This window comes from Rhinolophus sinicus, linkage group LG01 (assembly GCF_036562045.2).
Source record: "Rhinolophus sinicus isolate RSC01 linkage group LG01, ASM3656204v1, whole genome shotgun sequence".
Taxonomy (NCBI): Eukaryota; Metazoa; Chordata; class Mammalia; order Chiroptera; family Rhinolophidae; genus Rhinolophus; species Rhinolophus sinicus.
The window spans coordinates 148968014-148994317 of record NC_133751.1 but is presented as its reverse complement, the minus strand read 5'-3'; the positions used below and the strand labels follow the sequence as shown (position 1 = coordinate 148994317).

The 26304-nt window shown below is 34.1% G+C and overlaps 1 protein-coding gene and 1 pseudogene across 16 annotated transcripts in view; one reads left to right on the top strand and one right to left on the bottom strand.

Annotated features, from left to right (window-relative positions):
• The window catches only part of SLC4A10 (solute carrier family 4 member 10), a 255985-nt gene that overhangs the window by 138609 nt on the left and 91072 nt on the right, over window positions 1-26304 (bottom strand). For all 16 annotated transcript variants that reach the window (XM_074337110.1, XM_074337115.1, XM_074337114.1 and 13 more), the window contains exon 2: window positions 25138-25219. In XM_074337110.1, coding sequence (XP_074193211.1) covers window positions 25138-25219 — 82 coding nt within the window. The remainder of the gene's footprint in view (window positions 1-25137; window positions 25220-26304) is intronic.
• On the top strand, window positions 6036-12096 carry LOC109445243 (rab GTPase-binding effector protein 1; annotated as a pseudogene).

Genomic DNA, 26304 nt, shown 5'->3' with positions numbered 1-26304 from the left:
CAATCCAGCACATAGTTTTTGAGTGTTTATAGTGTGTGTAAATCTTGGGGTTTGGCACTGTATTTTGGTCCTTACTATACCTATATAAGTATATCACAGGCCTGTCACATACATTTACAATACTAATTATGTAGTTATATATTTTATAATCACCATTAGTTTATTAACTGTCTTAATAATCTGTGTTTACTCCCCATAGTTTATAATTATACTCTTCTAATAAAAAAAATTGTTCTACTTTCTACCTATCTTCAACTAACCAGTTATTTCATCGGTTCCCTTCCCTTCACAGTTAAGTATGTGAAACAATCACTCTATCTAATAAACCAGATTTCACCAAGGTCTCTAGTAATGCCAAGTCCTGTGGAGTTTTTTCAGCTCTACTGTTTCTATCTGTGACTGAATACCATTGACCATTCTCTTCTCTATGATTTAACATTATTTTGGCCTTCTTCCCTCCTCCTTCATTTTGTCCATATTAGTTTTCATTCAAGGTTGGAACCCCCAGTACTGTCTTTGATCTCATGATTTCAACTAATACACATAGATAAGTTTGATAGATAGATAAATGATAGATAGACAGACAGACAGACAGACAGACAGACAAACAGATAGACATGTATTATTATCTACTGCGGGCTCTGAGACCTATATCATGACACCAGATCTCTCTCTTTCTCTCAGACTTCAGATCTATATATCTATCCATTCACCTATTAAACATAATTACTTAGACATCCTTCCCATAGGCATGTCAAACTCAACATGTCCATGGAATTCATCCTTTTCTTTGCTCCCCAAGTATTAACTACCTATCACCTATCTCAGTAAATGCACAAGCTATCCAGGCATCTCAAAGCCTACCCAATTTTCACCAGATTCTCCTTTACATATATATGACATACAGGAGAATATGTAAAGCAGCACTGCTTATAAACACAAAACACTCAAAATAACCCAAAAGTCCATTAATACAATATATTAATAAAATAGGGTGTACTCATACAACAGGAGATACACAGCAATAATGAAAAAACTACAGATATATACGACATAGGTAAATCTCACAAACATACTAGTGAGCAAAAAAAAAAGTATAATTTCCTTTACAAAGCTTTAGAAAAAGAAAAACTAAAATATACTGTTCAAGGATACATACACAGAGAAAGAGCAATACAAAAGTCAGAATAATTGCTACTTCTGGCATAAAGGAGAGCCAGAGTTATGATTGGAAAGAAGCACATGAGGAGCTTCTGGGTGTTAGAAATGTTGTCTCTTGATATTAGTTTTTGCTTTAAAATATTTATTAAACTTTATACATTAGCACCCTGCACGTTTCTATATGTATGCTTCATTTCACAAATTTAAAAATTTAAAAAGAAAGCAAAGAAGGAGAGTTTCAAGAAGGGAGTAGTTGCCAGTTTACATGCTGTAAAAGAGTCAAACAAGATTAAGACTAAAAATTAGCCACCACAGTTGAAAATTAATATTTATCTGTAACCTTCTTGAAAGCATTTTCAGTGCATGGGGAAATAAATAAAAATTGAGGACATTTAGACAGTGACTAGATCCTAGAGTTGCAAATAAAGGCTTTGCGGAGAGGTAGTTCTTGAGCTAAACCTTAAAGATTGCAAAGGTTCCTAACTACTGATTAAGGTAACCATTCCGAGACAGACAAAGATAAGGGGCACCATGGAACTGGCTGGCAAGTTCAGAGGGCCTGGTTAGTTGGGTATAGTGAATATTGCTTTTGTTTGTAGAATGTGGACCTGATGGGCAATGGCCCAAAGTAACATCCTAAGAAGTTGCCAAGTCAAGGCTAATCTGAAACCATATTCAAACATAATCAGGTAAGAAGTAGATACCAAAACACACACAGCTGAACTGATGTCTTGAAGGTATTAAATGGAAGGAAGACCAGGCTGAAGAAATTTTCTGAGGCAGAATCTTTCAGGGCTGGTTAAAAAGTCAAGACACATTTGGGTAAATAACTATGAATGTAATTGCTGAGTCATATGGTAAGCTTATGCTTACCTTTGTTAGAAACTGCAGACTGTCTTCTAAAGTGGCGGTAACATTTTTCATTCCAACCAGTAATGAATGTGAGTTCCTGTTGTACCACATTCTTGTCAACAATTGGTTTTGTCAGTGTTTTGGATTTTAGCCATTCTTATAAGTGTGCAGTGGTAACTCATTGTTTTAATTTGCAATTCCCTAATGACATATGATGTTGAATATTCTTTCATATGTTTATTTACCACCTCAATATCTTCTTTAGTGAGATGTCTGTTCAGATCTTTTCTTATTTTGCAATTGGATTGTTTTTACTTGTTGTTATTGAATTTTAAGAGTTCTTTGTATATCTTACATAACAGTCCTTTATCAGATATGTCCTTTGCAAGCATATTCTCCAAATCTATGGCTTGTCTTTTCCTTCTTGTAACAGTGTCTTCCACAAAGAAGAAGTTTTACTTTTAAAGAGGTCCAATTTATCAATTTTTCTTTCATGGATTACGCTTTTATGTTATATCTAAAACATCATCACTAAACGCAAGGTCACCTAGATTTTTTTCCTATGTTATCTTCTTGGAATTATATAATTTTGTGTTTTACATTAGGTCCTATGATCCATTTTGAATTAATTTTTGTGAAAGGTGTGAGATCTGTGTCTAGATTCTAATCTCAATACTTAATTTACTCATTAGGTATTTGCCCCAATGAGTTCAAAACAAATGTCCACACAAATCCTGCACACAAATTTTTATAGCAGCTTTATTCATAAATGTCAAAAGTGAGAAACAACTAAGATGTCTTTTAATACGTGAATGAATAAACTGTGGGACATCTATACAATGAAGTATCATTCAACAATAGAAAGGACCTATCAACCATAAAAAGACAGAGGAAATAAAAATGCATGTTGCTAAGTGAAAGAAGTCAGTGAAAAAGCTATACTTATGTAGGATTCCAACAATATGGTATTCTGGAAAAAGTAAACTACTATAGAAACACTAAAAATATCAGAGGTTGCCAGGATTTGGGGAGAGGAAATAGGGATGAACAGGTGGAACACAGGGCATTTTAGAGAAGTGACACTATCCTGCATGATACTGTGAGAGTGGGTAGGTAATATAATACATTTGTCAAAACCCTGTATGTAGTTTTATATATTTTTGTATGTAGAAATATACAAAACAAAGAATGAACTCTAATGTAAACTATGGACTTTAGTTACCAATAACCTATTAATATTGGTTCATCAATTGTAACAAATGTACTGCACTGATGCAAAATATTAATAATAGAGAAAACTGTGTGCAGGGAGAAGGGAAGCATAATTGTACTTTCTGCATAATTTCTGCAAACCTAAAATTGCTCTAAAATATAAAGTCTTTTAACTTAAAAAAAAAGTCAAGATTCGTAGATATTCATAACACTGAGTAGCTATAAAGAAATTCATTTTATGGGAAAGCAAAAGCATAAGCAAATGAGATATTTGTATGGGTGAGTATATTATATATGTCAGCAGAGGTCTAGCACTGTGTTCTTAGGGTCATATATTTTTGGAAGATTTGTGAATGGAAGATACCTTCATGACAGGGAGCACTTGAGTGTCCATGGACATTTTGGGAAACTACAAGGACGCAGAGTTGGAGATATATTTACATTGGGAATATATTTATGTGATTCACAGACACTTCCATATTTGAGTAAGTTATTGTTAGCTATCCTGAAGTTGGAGTAGCTTCCAGGAATTCTCCTAGTATCTACTGTGCCAAGCTAAAGGTTCAAGGCTGAAATAAAGGTTCAAGGCTGAAATGGTGTCACAATATGCAGAGGTAACATGATCTGCCCAGCATTGGAAGTATGTGGGTAGTGGAGAAGAAGCAAGGTTTCAATTATATAGAATCAAAGTTGGTCTCTGGAAAATTCTTCCAAATCTTATAGGTCATATATGCAAGAAGCTTGACAGAAGTTTTGTTACATTTCAAGACCACCTTGAAATTTTTCATGAAATTGTAAATAAATTGTAAAGAAGAAAGAAACCTTTTTAGACTATCATTAATAAAAAATAAATTTTAATTAACCATGATAGAGGAAAGACTGCATTAATTTTCTATATTCTCAACAGAAGATAATATTTCAAAATGCTTGACATTAGAGGTCAAAATGTAGGAGAAAAAGTATTACAGAGATATGTCAGGCACTTAGTTAAAAATATTACATTATTTCTCCAAATGTTATAATTTTGTGTTTTTTACCAATTTCCAAATAAGTATTTATTCTAATTTGTCCCATTGTAAAGAAACATTCACCTCTATACCTAATTGATATGCAAATTTTTAATTATTTTTCTTACAGAACCTTCAAAATTACATAAGCTTCAGGCCCATAAAACCTAAACCTGCCCTACTACCATCTATGTGTGGGCAGCTGCCAATTTTGTATTTCCAGCTCAAAGCTCTTTCTCCAACTCCAAGCTGGCATACCCCACCGCTTACCTGACACTGCCACTGCTCATCCAAAAGACATCTTAAAATCAACACCATCAGGACTGAATTCCCAATCTCCCTCATCCGAACCCCTGCCAATAAACCTCTCCCCCACAATCTTGTCCATCTCAGTTGACCACAAAACATTTTTCTAGTTGTTCAGACCAAGAACCTGGGAACCATTTTAGACCCCCCTCTTTTTCTTAAGCCCACAACCCATCCAACAGGAAATCTGTTGGATAACTTTCAAAATATATTTAGAATTAGTCCATTTATCATTTCACTTCACCACTCTGGTCAGGGCCACATCATACCCAACCTGCATTATTGCAATAGCCTCCTGACGTGACTTCCTGTGTCTACCTTTAGCAGACTACAGTCTGTTCTAAACACAGCAGCCAGTGTAGTCCTCTTGAAATGCAAGCAGACCATGTAATTCCTCAGCTAAACCTTCTAATGTCAACCCATTTAACTCAGAGTAAAGGCCAAGGTTGTTCTAATGCTCTACAAGGCCCCCTGTGACCTGCACCCCATCCCTGTTAGTTCCTGACATGGTCTCTTCTGCTGCCACACAGGCCTCCTTGCTAGTCTCACTGCGACCCTGGGAACCTCCCACTGTCTTTTTTAACTGCCTGAAATATTCTTCCTACTTAGCTAATGCCTCACCTCCTTGAAGTCGTTGCTCATATTTCACCTTCCTACAGTAAATACCTACTTCATGTTACATCCTGCTCTCTCTGACCCTTCGTGCCCCTCTTTCTCCTCTACTTTTAGTTTTCCTATAGCACTTACATAACATGTAAATTACCTATTGCGTTTAGTGTTTAATATCTTGTTTCTCCCCAAAGTTTTTAAATTTAAGAAAAGCAGCGATCTTTGATTTGTTCACTATTGTATTCCACCAAGTGTTTAGAACAGTGCTTGATAGTTCTTGGTGCTCAATAAATTTTTATTGAGTTTATAAATCTTCATATAAATAGAGATATTTTAAGTAAAATATATAGATAACAGACATAATAACGCATTATGCTACTAAACATGTTAAGAAAATTAAGAATGGAAACAAAGCTAATGATCACAAATTTAATAGCAACAGTACTGAAACTGCCACAATTGATGGTTATTAAACCCTAGAGAAAATATTTTCATGTCTTTGCATGGTTAGAGACTTCTAAAGTGAGGAACACTGGAACCGTAGTTAAAGGACAAGCTTTGAAAGTTAAACATTAACTGAATTGAGATCTTCAAAGAAACACAGACATGTCTCCCAGATTTATGTGTTTACATCTCAAAGATAACAAAGCCCCAGAGCTACTAGTTTATATTCCAAAGAGATTTAAACTCAGGGCCTTTCCCTTCTCTTCCGTGAGATTTAGTTACATAAGGGAGGAAAGATTTCTGTCCCTCTGTCGGGAGAGGAAAAGCTGGCTATATAACAATTCCTATATAAATTCCCAGATTCACAATCTTAGGGCTCCTGTCCCGTGTCTATAACCATCTAGCTGGTTCTCATCACATTACCCTAAAGGGGAAGAATGGGGCATGGAGACCAACATAGTTATTGCTGTCAGTAATAAAATAGTCGGCCTCTGATCCAGAAACCTTATGTTTGCTTTTAGGACAAAATTAATAAACATAAATATTAAAAACTTATCAATGGGTTTAGGAGATACTCTACAAAGATTATAGGAGATAATAAATAGAAAATGTTGAACCTGATGCCTGTTATACAGTAGACACTCATACTTGTTAGTTCCCTTTCACCTTCATTCTACTCTCCTTCAATGTCTTAAATGAATATGAAGGCAAAATAAAATTTTCCTATCTCATTTCATTGCCTTCCCCTTATCTTTATATTGACAACTTTTCTAATCCCAACTATAATAACCCTGGCTTAAGGAAATAGAGAATAATGTTGGATCTTGTGGAAAACAGTATACAAATAACATTTCCAGGTTAATATTACCATAAACTTTTCCTATAAGTTTATATCCAAAATTGAATTTTCCATCCTGGTAGATATCATGTAAGTAGAAAAAGAATTCAAGAAACTTAATGATAAATGTCATTGTTCTGAAATGACTTGACAATTATTAAAACTAATCTGAATTATTTTTCAAGATCGTATAGGGAATAATTTTTATTTTATGATAAATAAAGGCCAAAAATTTAAAGTAGGAATCCTTTCAAGTGAAAATTTTTTAAATTAGTCAGATGGTCTATAAGAACTAACTTTATATTACATTAAAAACTAAAAAAGTAATAACAATACAGATCATTGAAATATGAATATATGTTGAAAACATTAGTAAGAATGGAATGGGGTTATTAAGAGAAAAAAATTTTTGAGATAAGCACAGAACACTAAAATGTATTCAAAATTTACCTATATGTCAGTTGAGGGAAAATACAATTTCCCCATTAGAAAAACAAAGACTTCAATTAAAGTTAACATTGCTTTCTGAGCACAAATCTTGCTAACAAATCCTGGATTTTTGATACGTGAATTTTATAGATACTATCTTGCTGAGTAGGTCCAGAATTATTGTAAATATTTTCATTATATAAGAGGTACCAGTACTGAAACAACTCTTGAAGTGGCTGTGGTCATAGTATACTGAGGGTTTACAAAATGCAGTAAGGAAAGAGATGTATTTGGGGATGGAAAGAAATGTTACTCTGATTTAAAATAACACTAATAAAATACTCTCTTTTATTTAGCTGGCAGGGAATGGGCCAAGCTATCTACTCTTGAAGAGAACTGTGTTTTTTCCATGAAATGAATATAACACAGCTGATGCATAATTACTGTGTTGCTACAGCCATTTTATTTAGATGTGTCAATCAGGGGAAAAGGTCAAGTACATTAAGCTGAATAAGCATGTAATCCTTAATTCCATGGAGACTCTAACAGTCAGAAAACACAACAAAGTATCATTTATCATGATATATTAAAAAACTCCAAGTCCAAAAGAAATTCTCTGCTGCAGAAAAGCAATAGAGAGAAAGAAAAGAGATCAAGAGGGTGTGAGTGACTCTGTGTGTGTGTGTGTGTGTGTGTGTGTGTGTGTGTGTGTGTGTGTGTGACAAAGAGATACTATTAGGCTACTGCTCTTGTTTCTTGTGTTGTTTTGCTGAAAGAAAAGCAAACAACGGCACTGGTCATAGTCACCTGACCTTAGGACCTTATTTGCAATTGTTGCAAAACAAAGGCAGCATGACTGTAACTATTCTATATAGAAAATAGAAATCTTGAAAGTGCTAAAGTTGCTCATCAAAAATGCCATAGTTTGAAATTTACTAGTTTGGAAGATACTGTGACATATTTTCAAAAATCTATTTCTTAAAAGTTTGTAACACTGGCTTGAGCAAACCATAGTAACTAAATTACTTTGGGTCTTGAAATAGCAGTGTTGCTGTTTTTTTAGTCTTTGAACATAGTAAGCCTCCACATTTCTTGAATAAACGAATGAATTCGAATACGATTAGATACAGAAAAAGTGTTTGACAAAATCCAGCATCCATTTGTAATAAAAACTCTCAGCAAACTAGGTATAGGTATATACCTCAACATAATAAAGGTCATATGTGACAAACCCATAGCTAACGTCATACTCAATGCTAAAAAGCTGAAAGCTTTTTAAAATCAGTAATAAGGCAAGGATGTCCACTTTCATTACTTTTATTCAACATAGTACTGGAGAAGCCTACCCACAGCAATCAAACAAGAAAAGTAAATAAAGGCATCCGAGTTGAAAATGAAGAAGTAAAACTGTCATTATTTGTAGATGGCATGGTAACTATATACCGAGAACCCTACAGAATCCACCAAAAAACTGTTAGAACTAATGAATGAATTCAGTAAAGTAGGATACAGAACTAATATTCAGAAATCAGTTCCATTTTTATACACCAATAACAAACTATCAGAAAGATATATTGAGAAAACAATTCCATTTACAATTGCATCAAAAAGAATAAAATATATACGAATATTTAACCAAATTTAACCAAAGAGATAAAAGACCCATACTCAGAAAACCATAAGACATTGAAGAAAGAAACAAATAAATGGAAGTATATACCATGCAAATGGATAGGAAAAATTAACATCTTTAAAATATCCTTAGTACCCAAAGCAATCTACAGATACAATGCAATCCCTGTCAAAATACCTATGGCATTTTTCACAGAACTAAAACAAATAACCTTAAAATTTATATGGAACTTCAAAATACTCTAAATATCCAAAGCAACCTTGAGAGAGAAGAAAAAAGCTAGAAGTATCACACTACCTGATATCAAATTGTTCTACAAGGCCATAATAATCAAAACAGCATGATATTGGCATAAAAAAAGCAGACATATAAACCAAAGGAACAGAATAGAGAGCCCAGAAATAAACTCACTCTTATATGGTTAATTAATCTATGACAAAGGAGTCCAGAATATAGAATGAGATAAAGGCAGTCTCTTCAATAAATGGTGTTGTGCAAACTGGACAGATACATGCAAAAAAAAACTGGATCTATTTCTTACACCATATACAAGAATAAACTCAAGGTGGGATTAAAGGCTTACATGTAAGACCTGAAACCATAAAACTCCCAGAAGAAAATATAGGCAGTAAACTCTTTGAGATTGCTACCAGTAATATTTTTTGGGCAAGGGAAACAAAGGAAAAAATAAACAAATGTGACTATATCAAACTAAAGAGTTTTTGTACATCAGCAAACCAAAAAGACAATCTACTGAATGGGAGAAGATATTCCCCAGTGATACATTTGATAAGGGGTTAATACCCAAAATATATAAGGAACTCACACAACGTAACACACATACATACACACCAATCCAATTAACAAATGAGAAGAGAACCGAAATAGACATGTCTCCAAAGATGGCCAATAAAAACATGCTCAACATCACTAATCATCAGAGAAATGCAAATTAAAACCACAATGAGATGTCACCTCACGCCTGTCAGAGCGGCTATCATCAATAAATCAACAAACAAGTGTTGCGAAGGATGTGGAGAAAAGGGAACCCCTGTGCACTGGTGGTGGGATTGCAGATTGGTTCAGCCACTGTGGAAAACAGTCTGAAGGTTTTTCGAAAAATTAAAAATAAAACTACCTATAACCCAGCAATTCCACTTCTGGATATTTATCTGAAGAAATCCAAAACACTAATTGAAAAGATATATGCACCCCTATATTCATTGCAGCATTATTTACAACAGCTAAGATATGGAAGCAACCTAAGTACCCACTGATGGATGAATAGATAAAGAATATATGGTACCTATATACAATGAAATATTACTCAGCCGTGAAAAGTAAAGAAATCTTGGCACTGTGTATTTCCCTGCTGTCAGGATGAGGAGGCTGAGATCAGTGGTAGAGGTCCGTCTGTGCAGGAGGCCCTGGCAGGGCCAACTTCGGCTTTAGCAGGGGCAGCAACACAGCTGGGTCCAGGCTCTTTCTGCCCCTCAGCTCCCCCCACCCCCACCCCTGGGATCCAGGATCGTGGCTTCCCCGCCCATCCCGGCTCCCCAAAGCCCGTGTCCTGGCCATGGAGCAGCTGCGTGGCTTCGCAGGCTGACGTTTCTCTTCAGCAATGGGTAGCAAAATTGGGGGGGGGGGGGGGGAATCAATGCAGGACTTTTACATGCACAGTAGAAGCTTGAGCAAGAATTTAATCAAAAGAGAGCCAAATTTAAAGAGTTACATTTGGCTAAAGAAGAGGATCTGAAGAGGCAAAATGCAGTGTTAAACGCTGTACATGGTGATTTGGGACACCTTGAAACACAGCTCTGGGAAACCCAGGCAGTGATGGAGCATATTAAGGCCGTTGCCACAGTCTCTGAGAATACCAAGCAAGAGGCTGTAATAGATGGAGTGAAAAGACAGTGGAGAGAAGGTGCTTCACTTAGGCTGTTAAAAAAGAAAGAGTGCGTGATCATGAGCCCCCCTTCCACATTCGGCTGGAGCAGGAGCAAACATAGTGGGCACTGTATGCAGCATCCGCAGACAGGGAAATAGCTGATTTGAGGAGAAGGCTGTCCGAGGGTCAAGAGGAGGAGAATTTAGAAAATGAAATGAAAAAGGTGTGAAGGAATGTATTGATCTGTAGAAATATTTGAATCCAAATGCAAGATGCTTTAATATTATTATGGTAATAGAAGTTGTACTTTTTTGTTCTTTTGTTAGAGGAATTATTTGGATACAAACCTAAATATAGTACTAGATAATTTGATGCCCTTCCCCCGTACATTTGTACGGAAAACTCCCTCACCTACTTCGGATCTTTGACCCAATGTCTCCTCTGAGGCCTATCCCGACCGCCCCACTTAACACTGCGACCTGCTCACCTGCGTCCCCCACCTACCACAACTCTGCTCATCACCCTTATTCTGTTCTAATTTTTCTTTTCCTATAACACATAGCTCCTTATAATATACAGTGTTTACTTATTTATTATATTTATTGTTTGCTGACTTTCCTTTCTAGAATGTAAGCTCCATGGCGGCAGAAGTCTTGTTTGTTTGTGTATCCTAAATGCCGAGAATAGTATCTAGTACAAAGATGCTCAGTAAACATTTGTTGAATGAATGCTGTTGCTTGGTGCTTTTGTTTTTGGTTTTTAGTTTTTGCTTTTCCTTCTTCTGCAATATACCTTGGTTCCTATGTGATGAATGCACTTACTGCATATTATGCTTGAACATAGTACCGTAAGATGCTTGAGCACAGATCAGCTAAATACAAGGTGAAACATTTTATCACTGAGCAAGTTTAAAAAGCTTTATGGCCAGTTTGATTATATAAGCTTTTGTATTATTAATTTATATGGATATATATTTTTCAAATTACATATTATATAAATTAATAATTCAAATTTGATTTTTCTTGTCGATTGGATTAATCAGAATCTTTGATTCCCCATTTGTGGTCCATACAAAGACTACTTTCATGATTATTGAATTAGTTTTTTTAAATAATGTAAAAAATCTGAGAACCCAATAACCAAAATAAAAGTTTAAACCTTGAAGAATAGTTTTACCCATGTCCTCATTTCAGGAAAAGATTTTATTTCAGCATCTTCATGAGGCTATGACAATGTCTTCATCATCACTAGTCACTTAGACACCTAACATAGTTATCCAAAGTTGACAGCCTTACTTCTCTCAAGCTGAGGTGAAATTCATATTTGATGATGTCATTGGAAATTTTATTCTTAGCCAGAACCACCCATTCACATGAGGATAGTTATTTTTTCTATACTTCTAATATATTCATATTCATGATTTCCACAATCAGCTACTTCGTCTTTTTTAAAATAAAATTTATTTTTTAGAAGAGTTTTTAATCTACAAAAAACTGTGAAGATAGTACAGAGTTCCCCTATAACCCACACCCAGTTTCCCCTATTATCAACATCATATGTTAATAATTGGTACATATGGTACATTTGTCACAATAATCCAATATTGGTTTATTATTATTAACTAACATCCATTATTTGCATTCAGATCTTGTAAGTTATTTTTCTCTTCCAGGATCTCATCCAGGATACCACGTTACATTTAGTCATGTCTCTTTAGGCTCCTTTTGTCTGTGACAGATTCCCAGACTATTTTTGTTTTTAATGATCTTTCTATCATTTAAAAATATTATCTTATAAAAGTTTGTTTGTAATGTTACACAATACTTTGAATGGTAAAGTCATCTTTGCATTAGTAAATAACTCCATCAATTCTTTGCATTTTCCCTCCTTTCCTTTTTCCTGCTGTTTTTTTATCAACAGACTTCTAAAGTATCTCAAATTAGCCTTCACTGCAGATATTTTAAAATGTCACATGTCTTTTCCAAACAGGACTTAATGCAAAAGAAAATAAATAATGAAATGACTTTGTAAGGACTGGAAAACAAAGTGAATCTCTCTTCTCTGAGAGACTTGTTTTTTTAGGGAAAATCTCCACTCACACTTGGGCATATATGATATATTCCCTATCATGAAGAATTTAGGATAAAACTTGAGCTCTTTAGATTTAGTGAATAAGATGAATTTTCATTTTTACTACAAGGAAAAATCCCAACTTGTTGAGTCTTCCTTTGTTTCAGTTCATATATATGTATATGTATGTGTATGTATAATATATATATATAATGAAAATTAATTTTCTCACCAATTTGACAGTTTATGGATGTTTCCACTTAGTCCATATTTTTGAGAATGAAGGATGGAAAACAATATTACATTTTTAGGGGTCATCCTTGGGTACGTTTTATTTAAATATCAAAAATAAAATGCTACTTAAGTACTATGTTAAATAACTAAATAAATAAATCTTGCCATATGCGACAACATGGATAGACCTAGATGGTATTATGCTAACTGAAATACTCATAGGTCAGACAGAGAAAGAAAAATACCACATGATTTCACTTATATGTGGAATTTAAAAAACAAAAGAAACAAACAAACAAAACAGAAACAGACTCATAGATACAGAGAATAAATTGATGATTGTCAGATGGGAGGGAGATTGGAGAGATGAATGAAAAAGTTGAAGAGATTAAGAAGTACAAATTGGCAGTTATAAAATTGGTCACAGGGATGTAAAGTACAGCATAGGGAATATAGTCAATAACATTGTAATAACTATGTATGGTGCAGGTGAGTACTAGATATAGTGGAGTGATCATAAGATATACAAATGTCTAAGAACAATGTTGCACACCTGAAACAAATATAACATTGTATGTCAAATGTAATTGAGTTTTTTAATTAAATAAATAAAATTTACATTTGCTGATTTTTTTTTACCATGTCGACTCTACATCAAATTTCTTCTTCAAGAAAGTTATAGAATAAGTTTGTGTGGCTTTCAAGAGGCATGAAAAATTTATAGGACATTTTTAAACCTTTCATTTACACAGAGTGAGCTGTCCTTTTCAAATTTAAAACTAATAAACTTTTCTTGTCAGTCAGAGAAATGAAAAACTTCAAAGTATTTAAATATTAATCAAGGTTAACAAGGAATTTACATTTTAAGCATTCTCTAAAAAGTTCTCCTAAAGATCACAAAATTTATTTTCTTTAGTTTTTTTTTTTTTTACATTCAATATTATTTTATATTAACTTTAGGTGTACTGCATAGTAGCTAAACATTTATGTAATTTAAGAAGTGATCCCCTGACTAGTCTAGCACTCACCTGGCACTACACAGTTATTACCGTATTCCCTATGCTTTACTTTATATCCCCATGACTATTTTGTGACTATCAATTTGTACTTTTAATGTCTTCACCTTTTTCACCCTGCCCCCAGCCCCTCCCATTTATCACCCTGATAAATCTAAACCCCGATAAATGAAATCACATTACATCTGTCTTTCTCTGTGACATACTCCACTCAGCAAAATACCCTCCAGGTCCATCCATGCTGCCACAGATGGCAAGAAACCATTCCCTTCCATGGTCGAGCAATATTTCATTGTATATATGTACCACCTCCTCTTTATCCATTTTTCCATCAACAGACACCCAGGCTGCCTCCAGATCTTGGCCATTGTAAACAATGCTATAGTGAACATATGGATACACAGGTCCCCTCAAGCATTTTGGGTTTCTTCAGATAAATACTTAGAAGTGGGATTACTGGGTCCTTCTTGGTCTCTTATTATAGCCCTGGTTTTAAAGTCTATTTTCTCTGGTATAAATATTGCTACCCCAGCTTTTTTGTTTGTGTGTATCCATTTTCATGAAATAAAAAAATCACAGAACTTAGAGCTAAAAAATTCTTTAAAGGATCACCTGTCTTAAACCTCTCATTTTAAACAAGAGTTGAAGAAGTTGACCAAAAATTTCTAAAACTAAAAACTTCTAAGTAGCCATATCCAATAGGGCACTTTTAACAAATTAATATTAAGTTCTTTAAATAGCTTTTTCTACTCATACAAAATTTTACTATTTTTGAGTAACATAAAATGATAGTCTATTTCATTTTCCATATAACAATCTTTCAAATACTTTAAGTTAGCAATCATGTTCTAACTATTCCCTTAGCATATTCCTCAAGCAACATTTGTATGAGATGATCTCAACTTTCGTCATATCCATTTTCTTCCGTGTGTCTACCTTAGGTATATTCAATGTATGAAGGTCCACAGGACACATCTGGAGTTCACATGGACTCCTAAAGCACTTATAGGTAGAAGTAACTTCTAGGAAGTGAATCAACCAGGGAGGGTATGAATAATAATAAAAAATAAAAAAATCAAGGACACATGTGGAGAGAAACCAACATTTAAAAAGATAGTTGAGAATTGTTAAAAGTTTAAAGAAGTAGATGGAATTTCTCACATTATGTTAATGGCAGAATATTTCAGTATAATCATTCTGGAAGACAGTATAAAAACATATCAAAAATTTAACTTTATAACTTCTTGACCCAGTGATTCTCCTGCTGAGAATTATATCAGGAATGACAAGTGCACAGAGATGCACATACAGTCATGTTCATAGCAGGTTTGTTTAAAAGAGAAAATGAGAAATAAAATGTCCATTGATAAGAGATTGGTTAAATAAAGTATTGTACAACCATGCAGTGAAGTAATGAATACAATTAAAATAGATAATATCTATATTAATGTGGAAATATGTTAATTTTTTTAATGGAAAGAGAGTAGTTTAAAAGATAAAAATGTACCATAATTCCATTTATATGTAATTTAGTTATCGTTATGTGTCTGTTTACAACACACAATTAAATTAATATTCTGTCTATAATATTATTTCTGTTATTATTCTGTTCAGAATAACATTATTTCTAGAGGGTGGGTTTTTGAATTGTTGTTTTGTTTTGTTTTTCTTCCTTCTTGTACTTTTTTATATTTCTTGGATTTTTCTAACTGAATTTATATTATTTTAGTAACTTTTAAAACAATAAAACTATTTCAATTTTGGGAAAAATACAGACATGTCAGGCAGAGTAACGGGGGCCAGTAAATAAAATAGAAAAAATACCAAGGAAGACATGTTTGAGAAGAGAAGAAGCCAAGGGAAGAAAGATGAATCATAGTGGAAAGTTTCGAAAGTAACAGAGGATTCAAAATGGCTGAGGACAAAGAGCCACTGCAGTTGACAATTAAGAGTGGTTTTTCTTTCTGTCTGACTTATTTCACTCAGCATAGCACCCTCTAGGTCCATTCATGTTGTCACAAATGGTAAGATTTCATTTTTTATGGCTGAGTAATATTCCATTGTATGTATTTACCACATCTTCTTTATCCACTCATCCATCAATGGGCACTTAGGTTACTTCCATATCTCAGCTATTGTAAATGCTGCTGCAAATAATATAGGGGTGCATATATTGTTGTGAATTAGTGTTTCAGATTTCTTCAGATAAATACCCAGAGTGAAATGGCTATACTTCACATATATATGTGGAATATAAAGAAAAAAAAATAAACAAACAAAACAGAAACAGACTCATGAACAAAATGGAGGGGGGTTGGGGAGCTGGGTGAAAAACGTAAAGTGACTGAGAAGTACAAATTGGTAGTTACAAAATAGTCACAGGGATATAATGTATAGGGAATGTTGTAATATTGTAATATATAGTCAATATTGTAATAACTATGTATAGTGCCAGGTAGACTTATGGAGGGGGATCACTGCATAAATTATATAAATGTCTAACCACTATGCTGTACACTTAAAAGTAATATAAAATAATATTGAAGATATGTCTTTAAGTCACATAAATAGCAAATACCCCAAATACTGTACTGTGCCTTTGATAGGTACAAAATAGTATCAAACTTATAAGGACGATAAAGGGAGATTTACAATATAGGTAGGCTCTTAGCTAAAATTGGTTGCCTAAAAATTGACATCCTAAGCTAGGAAGGCAAAATGTATAAGCATAAATTATGGTTTCATAAATTATGAAACCATAAATTTGCAGGATTTCTTAGCCACATATATCATTAGAATATATGTTACTATACTCGTGCAAACACATGTCTATAACTACTTGTAAGTGGTCTAATAAATCATGAAGAAATTTAGAAAAATACTTTATATCTTTCAAATTTATAATATACTGTAAAAGCAGAGTATAAGTAACTATCAAATTATCACTTCAAATAGAAAAAATGTCACGAATAAATTGTGTATCAAAATAAAGTGACGTGGGCCACATACAAAAATTATGTGGAACAATTACAATGAAGATACATGAAAATGATACATAACTCACTTGAGAGTTCATTTTAAGAATAAAGGTAAATTCCGTGACTAAAGACTTTAAATGAATATTCTCTTATTTGGGTCTTATTCTTAGGATACTCATGAAAAAACAGAACATTTCATTATGAAATGTGGCAAAAATAGTTCAATAAGAGAATGAAATTTACTATTGGCTATTTTAGTCTTAAATCTTCAGTATTAATCTTTCTGCCCATTTCCCATCCTCAAATATAAAAAATTTTTGTCATGGAAAGTGTACAATTTCAAATGGATGCTGTGTAATTAGTTAACTCTATTAATTATTACCAATGGACCAAATGTGACTTAGAATTGCCGTATCAATTGATATTGAGCCTGCATTAACAATACTAAATTGCACAAAAGTTAACAACCAATGATAATGAAAAAAAATGGTTCTTTCATTTTCAAAGAAAATACATGTGGAATATGGAAATAATAAGATTACTTACTTTGTGGTATAGCAGAGACAAGAATTTAAAACAATAAAACACGAGGTTATAATAAAACTAGTCTCCAGTGGGAGAGGCTTTCTTATTTGTGAGAACGAATTTGTCTAATGGGAATTTACTAACTGTAAAATCTTTCAAATGTTTGCAAAATCATTTGAAAAACTATTGTGATATGGGTACTAACTATAATTCCTTATTGCTTCATAATGTGACATTCTCAACTTTTTTAAATAGTTATGATCAAGTTAGTAAATATGCCCCAGTCTTCCAGGTAAAGTCATCTTGCCCCATTCAGTCACCTAAAAAACAAGGCTCAGTATTATCTTTCATTCTATAATATAGTTGTTAAAAGCCCAGATCATCATAGTTTGAATTCCTGTCCTACCACTTGCTAATCATGTGGCCTGAGTAAGTAAATCTTTTGTGTTTGTTTCTTTAACTGTAGAATGGAGATCATAACAGTAGTTACTGCACTGAGTAACTTCAAGGATCAATTCGTTTTCCACCATCTGACTTCCCTCACGCAAATGTTTAAACTTCATCTCCAGTCACTTTTAACCCCCATGCACACAATCGCAATGCTTTAGCTACACCCTATTTGCCATTCCCAGAATAAAACTGATCCAACCCTTCTTTGCCTTCAGAACTCCCTTTCATCCTTCAAAGCCCACCTCTGTCTCTGTTAAGCCAGCTTTGGTTTCTCCCAGAAGAATTCACTTCTTCTAGTAGCAGTTTTTGGAGATAAAAGATTAGGAAGAAAAAGTACAGGCCTAATTTCTAGCTTTTTCTTTTCCTTTTTTTAAAAAAAAATTATGTTTTACTTTGGTTACAAAATACTGTATTGTAATGATAAGATCAGAACTTATAATCCTTGTCTTTTTAGTGAAAAACAGTTTGGACGTTACAATGATTATGGTCAGAAAACCATTTTAGTGCTCTTAAGAGCTCAGGAATGCATTGAGTGAAATGAAGAAAGTGAGAGGGTATTACCATTAATAAATCAGAGTTCTGTTGTATGATAGCTTTGTGCTAGGTGCTTTAATTACATTATCTCTGGACTTTGGGTCCATTGTACATTAAGTAGTTCCCAAAGGAAATAAACAGTAAATCATTTTTTTCCTCAAGTGGAATGAGCAAAAGAATATCAAGATAGGGTTATAATTTTCTCCATTAAGTCCTTGACTTCAAAGTACTTTACTGTCTACTAAAAGCAATATAGGATAAAGAAAATGTCTTTTCCATTTAAATTGTAGATCAGAATTTAAAGATTAGTTCAATTTTTCCATTAAGGTTCTAAATTTATGAATTCCTATGTATCAGATTAAAATATAAATAGATTTATTTACCTTAGTACAGTGCAACATAATTAGAACCGCCTATATTTACATGTTAAATGTTTGAAAGGTAATTAAATATTTGATGAGTGTTAATTATGTACCTAATTACATTATAGAAATCTAATTTCTTACATGATTAGTGACACATTATTGAATTATACTTGTATATAAATGAGACTCAATGCAACACATTTTTAGTACCTACCGGTATGTAGTTTAAGGAAAAGTGCTGGATGCCATGGAGAATGCAAATATGTGTAAGATGAAGATTTGTCCCTCAACAAGCTTATAATCAAATAAGAAAAATTACATGTGTGTATGTATATATAAAACATAAGATGTAAACTTGGAAAGAGAGGACAGGAGGAAGGAGATAATTATTCTTCAGGAGTGATCAGATAACACCAATGTACAGGCAAAATGGGCACTCTATTGCTGTGTGGAGGAAAGACATGAGATAAGAAGGCAACTGTATGGTATGGGGCAATATAAAAGGTTTTGAACAGAAACTCTTTAATAACTTCCCTGAGGTTTTACTGCCTCTTCTGTATTCTCAGACTATAGAGAAACAGCAGGTATTACATTAGAAATACTTGCTAAAAACATGGAAAATAGTCTCTAACTAAATATATTTTTTTTATATATCAATGATTTGGGGCACAATTTAACCTGTGGGGAAGAATGCAAGCTCCAACAGGTGTAACGGTAGGCAAAAAAGGAATATGAAGGGCAAAAGTACAGGCATTCTACACCATATACAGAAATTAACTCAAAAAGGATCAAAGACTTGAATGTAAGGCCCAAAACTATAAATTAGAAGAAAACATAGAGAAAAGCTTTATGACATTGGCTTTGACAAGGACTTCCTAGATATGACACCAAATATACAGACAACAAAAGTAAAACTAGACAAATTGGACCATATCAAAAGTAAAATTTTCTGTGTATCAAAGGATACAATCAACAGAGTGAAAAGGCAACCTAAAGAATGGGAGAAAATATTTGCAAATCATATATCTGACAAGGGATTAATATCTAGAATATATAAAGAACTCCTACAACTCAACAACAAAAACCAATTAAACAATGGGCAAAGGACTTGAACAGACATTTCTCCAAAGATGATACTCAAATGGCCAACCAGCACATGAAAAGATGCTCAACATCACTAATTATCAGGAAAATGCAAATTAAAACCACAATGAGATATCATCTCACACCCATTAGTATGACTACTACCAAGAAAAAGGAAAATCACAAGTGTTGATGAGGATGTGGAGAAACTGGAACCCTTGTGCATTGTTGGTGGGAATACAAAATTGTGCATCTGCTATGGAAAACAGTATGACAGTTTTTCTAAAAATCAAAGAAATAGAATTACCCTATGATCCAGCTATCCCACCTATGGGTATACATTCAAAAGAATTGAAAGCAGAGTCTCAAAGAGATATCTGCACACTCATATTCATAACAGTATTATTCACAATAGCCAAGAGAGGGAAGAAGCCATGTCCATCAACAGCTGAATACATAAGCAGAATGTAGTATGTACATACGATGGACTATTATTCATCCTTTAAAAGGAAGGAAATTCTAACACATGCTACAACATGGATGAAGCTTGAGGACTTTATACTAAGTGAAATGAGCCAGTCACAAAAAGACAAATACTGCATGACTCCACTTATATGAGGTATGTAGAGTAGTCAAATTCATAGAAACAGAAAGGAGAATGGTGGTTGCTAGAGGCTAGCGGGAGGAGGAAATGGATAGTTGTGTTTAATGTGTATAGACTTTCAGTTTTCCAAGATGAAAATGTTCTGGAAATTGGTTACATAACAATGTAAATATACTTAACACTATTGAACTATACACTTAGAAAGGATTAAGATGATCATCCGTCTTACTTAATTTTATGTTATTTATTTTTTACCACAATACAAAATGTTTTTTAAAAAAGTTTTAGAAAAAAAATACAATCCAGTTGTTTGACAGTATTCCCTGGATTGGAAATTGATTAATTCAGTCAAAATGGCAAAAGTAATAGCATACAGCTTTAGCTATTAAATTTTCTTCTCTTTATTACCATCTAATTATTAACAGGACATACTATTTTTAGTGACATCATTAATTTACTCTTATGCTTGCAGAAGATACAATGATCGTATCTGATATAAAATACTCATTAACTTTTTTTGTAAGGGCTGACATCCATTCTGAGAAAAGCTGGAAAAGGATGAACAATGAAGAGAGACTCAAGGTGAATAACGGTAACTTAAGGAGCACTTGGTTATTTTTATTGGGCCCATGAGGAAACAGACCCTACCCATCCATCCATGCACTCTGGAGTTTCAGGCTCAGTATAGTGTTACCCACTTTTTCATGTGGTCCTTTAATCAGATTTGTTGGGAAACAGACTCTGGAATGCACCCATCTTATCAAGGTCTCCTATATACACTTGCCTCTTCTTGATCATTTAATCAATAGTGAACCAATATGATGTTCTGCAGAACATCCACTAAGTCCAAATCTTTTGGGGCTCTAGTAAGACAGAAGGAAGGACAGTTAGCACAACCCTTGAGCAAGACCATAAATGTATATTTTTGTGCTTCCCAATGGCATGTTTACTTCTGGTACCCTTTCTTGATAGTAATTTAAAAAAATGCATTTGTCAGATCAACAGCTCCATACCATGTACCTGAGGTGATGTTAACCTGCTCTAACAAAAATTCCACATCTGATACATCAGCTGCAATTGATGCTACCCCTGGCTGAGTCGGCAGTAGTCCACTACCGTTCAGGATTTGAAAAGTTTCTGTAGTGGCCAAACTGGTCCATACTTCAGATCTTTCAAAATGGCACTAATCTCTGCCATTTCCCATCAGATGCAATACTGATTTTCATTTACTCTCATGGCCAAGGCCAGTAGTTTCAGAGCCTCCTCACCCACAACAATAGCTGCCAACCGCACAGGCCAAGAAATCAATGTGAATGTCCTGCCAATTACCAAGTACGTCTGTTAGTACTGTTTAGGGACCAGAGAAATGATCAATGAGCGGGTCAGCTTCCTCAGGAAACAGACTCTGAGGAGTGTTCAGGGAGTTTGTTGGAGAAAGCTGTCAGCGGTAACACCTGTGAGGGAATAGGGGCTGCAGCTCTGGGGAAAGAAGAAGTTGAATGCTGGTAAGTTACAATAAAGGCCTCAGTTGATTGATTCCACAGGGGTCTCTGAAGCTGAGACAGTCCTTCAGAGTTGTACCAAATTGAGGCAAGGAAGCGAGACCTTCACTCTCCTTCGCTGATCAGTAATTTCATTCAACATGCACCAGGGGAGGCAACTCCCACAGGCAACAGGCATCTCCCTTCAGCTAAAGGTAATAGCTGGGAAAGACTTTAGGTGTGAACCAACAGCAGGCAACACCCATGGCAACTGGGGACATACGTGCCTCGGTCGTTAAGAGGGGATATTGGTGATTCATCATAACATCCAGTACTAAGGCTGCCAGATTTAGCAAATTAAAAAAAAAAAAAGATAAAAAGATTGCAAGGCATGCCTATACATAAAAGTTATTTATTTTTTATCTGAAATTCAAATTTAACTGAGTATCATGTATTTTATCTGGTTACTCTATCTACTGCACATGAAGTAAAGGGCAAGTAAAAGCATTTCCAGAGTATTAATGTATTACTCCTTTAATAATCTTATACTTTAGACAGTACTAACCCCACAAGGATATGGGAGACCAGAAATAAAAATCAGTTAACCTCAACAACTTTTGCTCTTCTAAAAATCCTGAGGTGGTCTAATTATAGGGATTCGATGCTGCTCACTACCATTTTCCCATTAGAAGCATAAGTATGCTTAGGAAGAACACTCCAGCAACGTTAAGAAAGGTTGTTTGAGGGAAAGACATAGTATTCGTATACAGAGAGGGAAAGAATTAGAGCAGAGACGATGAGATGAAAAGGAAAGAATGAGAAAAGACAGCCCTGAGGTGGGTTCAAAGAATTTACTGACTGCATGATACAGAAACATATGCGGTGAACAAAATCTAGTTAAATTGTATGCTCTTGATTTTAGGTAATAAGAGTGAAAGAGAGAAATGGTATAAGGTATATGTAAAACAAAAGAAGAAATAGGTTTGGGGGTGAAATTATACATTTGACATATCATTCATCAGAATGTGTAATATATGTGAACATATTAGCTAATATACTACAGCCAAGCTGATGATATTGGACAGGTGATCATTTTCCATTAAATATATTTCACCTGAGATGTCACATATATTTTATATTTGTTTTCAGCAGCAATTCCCAACTCTATTTCATCTAAAATAAATAACTGCTATTGGTGTGTTTTATCTACATTACTAAAGAAGCTCTGAAAACGTGGAGCTCTGGTCTTTTCCTTTAATTACACCAAGGAAGGAACTACCACCGCTTGTATCATCGGTGATGCTACCTTTCTAACTAGCGCTCTCCCACTTGACCATTTTTTATTACGCTGCCAGTTGATTCTTCCCCAACCATGCCTTCCACCACATTGCCCCCACATTATTTTCTTCCGATTCAGAGTAATTAATCTGGGAACCACTAATAGATTCATTCTTTGTGTGCATCACAGCACAATTCTTCACGGTGTCCTCAAATGCAAGGATGTATACTGGCTTTAGTATGGCCTGGGAGCACATATTTAGAAATTCTACAAATAAGATTTTTCTTGTTTTCCTTCAAAATTCTAAAATGTATAATTACATTTGAATTCTATGATGTTAATTTCAACCACTGGTGAGGCACGATTATTCACTTCTGGGATTAAAATACCTACTATAGACATCAATAAACGAAACAAAATCTGGTTTATCCAATTGTGTTTTGCCAATCAGAAAATTCTTTGCATAAGCATTGTACACTGTCATCTGTATTCTCTAACCATGCCCAGTAAAAGAAAATGCATATAATACATGTTTATAGGATAGTTAAAACGACCTCCTTAAATGTTCTTTTTGTATTACGTTTTTCCATCCAAAGAGACCATTCAGTGTTTTACTATAATTATTTGTAAATTATTAACGGTTACCTTCCAGTTATCTCTGTGTGGATTATCAATCATAGTCTTTAAACCCAAGATGGCTTTTCCCTAGAATTGAGTTTATTTTTAAGCAAATTTGATGGTTTATTAGGTTTTCTTGTGTGCGTTTAGAGAATACAAGCATAACTAAGTCATAACCTAGATGGGAAGGTAAATTTGCTGCTGAAAAAAAAAAAAAGTGATATAATGGCATTTCAAATCCAAGGAGTAATTATCTTATTATCCATTATCAGTCAGGTTTTTCCAAGTTTGTTCTCCTTTCAATTTGTGTAATGAATATGGATAGCATAGGCAGTCACTTTGCACACCCAGTAAATCTAACCTTCCCAGATCTGAGTATTATCTGTGCACCAAGCGAAAAGTCAGGCACAGAGTAGGTATAGTTGTCAAAAGTTGTCTCTAAATATTATACTAATTCTCCTGTCACTTTATTGTGTGTCTAAAGATAAATCCTAAGAACAATGAACTTAATTGTAAGTTAAGTGGTTACCTTACAATTCTTCAGGGGAATAAATCCTTACTTCTCAGCTATGTGGATTATTAGGAACTATCTCTGATTAGTTTTACTTAAGATTACCTGGGTTTCATTATTCAACCAAAACATGAACAATACCGTATACCTTGTATACACCAGTAATACTTTCTGGTTAAAAAAAATAAAGATAAACTAATGGTGTGTGTACATTAAATTGTGATATAATGACTGTCAATACTTATGTAACTCTTATGCCAGTATCTTATGCCAGATACTATCCTAAGTGTTTTTCCCTTAATTCTCATAAAACCTTTGGATATATATTCCATTGCTATCGTTTTTCTAACAATTGCGAAAACTGAGGTGCAGAGAAGTTAACTAACTGGCTAAAGTTTCCGTAGCAAATAAGGGGCAGAACTAGTATTTGAACCCAGTGTAGTTTGGTTTCAGAGCCTGTAGAATTAACTACTACTAGACCATACTACCTCCCTGCTGAATTATCTGATCTTCTTCCCATTGAAGAGAACACACACATATATGGTGCCTCTACCTTTCTGTCATGTATATCTGAGTAAAACTAGAATACCATGTCTTTCACTCTCTTCCAGTGACAGCCTATTCTGACAACACAGGTTGGGTTAGATGTCCCTCCTGTCCTATTCTCCCCTCTCACGTAATACCTAGTGTGCTGGTCTATCATAATTTTTCTCTTTTCATTCCCCAGTTGATTGTAATTCATTGAAACAAGGATTACTGAAAGACTGGCATACAATACAGTGCCTGGAATACAGGAGAGGTTCAGTAAATGACTGCTGGATGAACGTTCTCATTGTGCACAGGTCTGGCTATTGGCCTTCCAGACTGCACCAAAACAATTATATCCACCACCCACCACCACCATCTTCTCTGATATCAACTTTTGCAATTCTCCACATTGTGACAAATTTCACATTTCTCTTTGAAACACTTTAAGAATAGCTATCCCAAGGAGGGGAGAAAAGTCTTACCTTCTAAATCTTCTTTCTCAAAGTGTGTTTTGAGAATAGAACGAGTTCCACCCCTATCCACAACGGCCTCTTCATCATTTCTCTGTAGAATGGGAAGAAAGAAGATTAAATGGTAATACATACAATCTTCTTATTTCAGAAAATAAACTTTAATATGATTTAATATTTTAGGGGATTAATTCAGTCATTTTAACTTACTTGTACATGACTATTCTATCCCATTATCAAGTGCTAGTTTAAAAGAGGAAACCAAAATTAATTTGACCATATATTCAGAGAAGGAATATCATTTGGTTTTCCATGAATCAAAAGAAGTGAAACATTCCAGTTGGCATCATTTGTTAGTGAGATAAAAATCAGAAAACAAAGTAATCTTGCCAATTTAGTAACATGCATTTTTATTTCTGATAAAGAATTTTTGTTAACAAAATGACATTTTGAACTATACACGGAAAATATAAAAATCATTAGTATTAACACCACTAATGCTATGGTAGGGTAAAATAATTCCACTGCCATAAAAATGGGGTTGGGGGAATCTAATCCCTTGAAAGCAATTAGTAGCAATTATTAAGTAAACTACAACTCTAATTACTTTGCTTCAGCATTTTATTCAAACTAAACTGTAAATTATTATCCTGTACATTAAAACTTCATTCAGTTTTTCTTTTTCTTTTTCTTTTTTTAATCTATTTATAATGGCTGGGCAGAGGCTCTGTTTTCTGCATATTGTACACGCTCAAAACATTATGTTCACTGTTTCAGTACTCAACAAAATAATGGAGGGGTGAGTATAATTCATTCTGACCATGCAGGAATTGACCAAATACAAAATACTGAATGAAATGAAATGCGGATTACTTCCTACTTTTATCTAATTGTGAATACCTATGTAAAATTGCCTTAAAAAGTGAATGCTAAGCACAAATGGAGAGATGAAAAGGCAGACTAACAGACTAAAGATGGGTGAATCTTTCAAGATCTATTTCTAAGTCTATCCTAGCATCCAGCTATTAGAAAAGTTTTTTAATTCCTCAACATAATCTTGATAAAGAGTTGGCCTCCATGTTTTACAAATCAATACTTTCAACTATAGGATTATAGACAACATATTTCAATCTAGAAAGATCAGCTCGGAAATGCTTCACATGCAGCAAAGTATAGAGT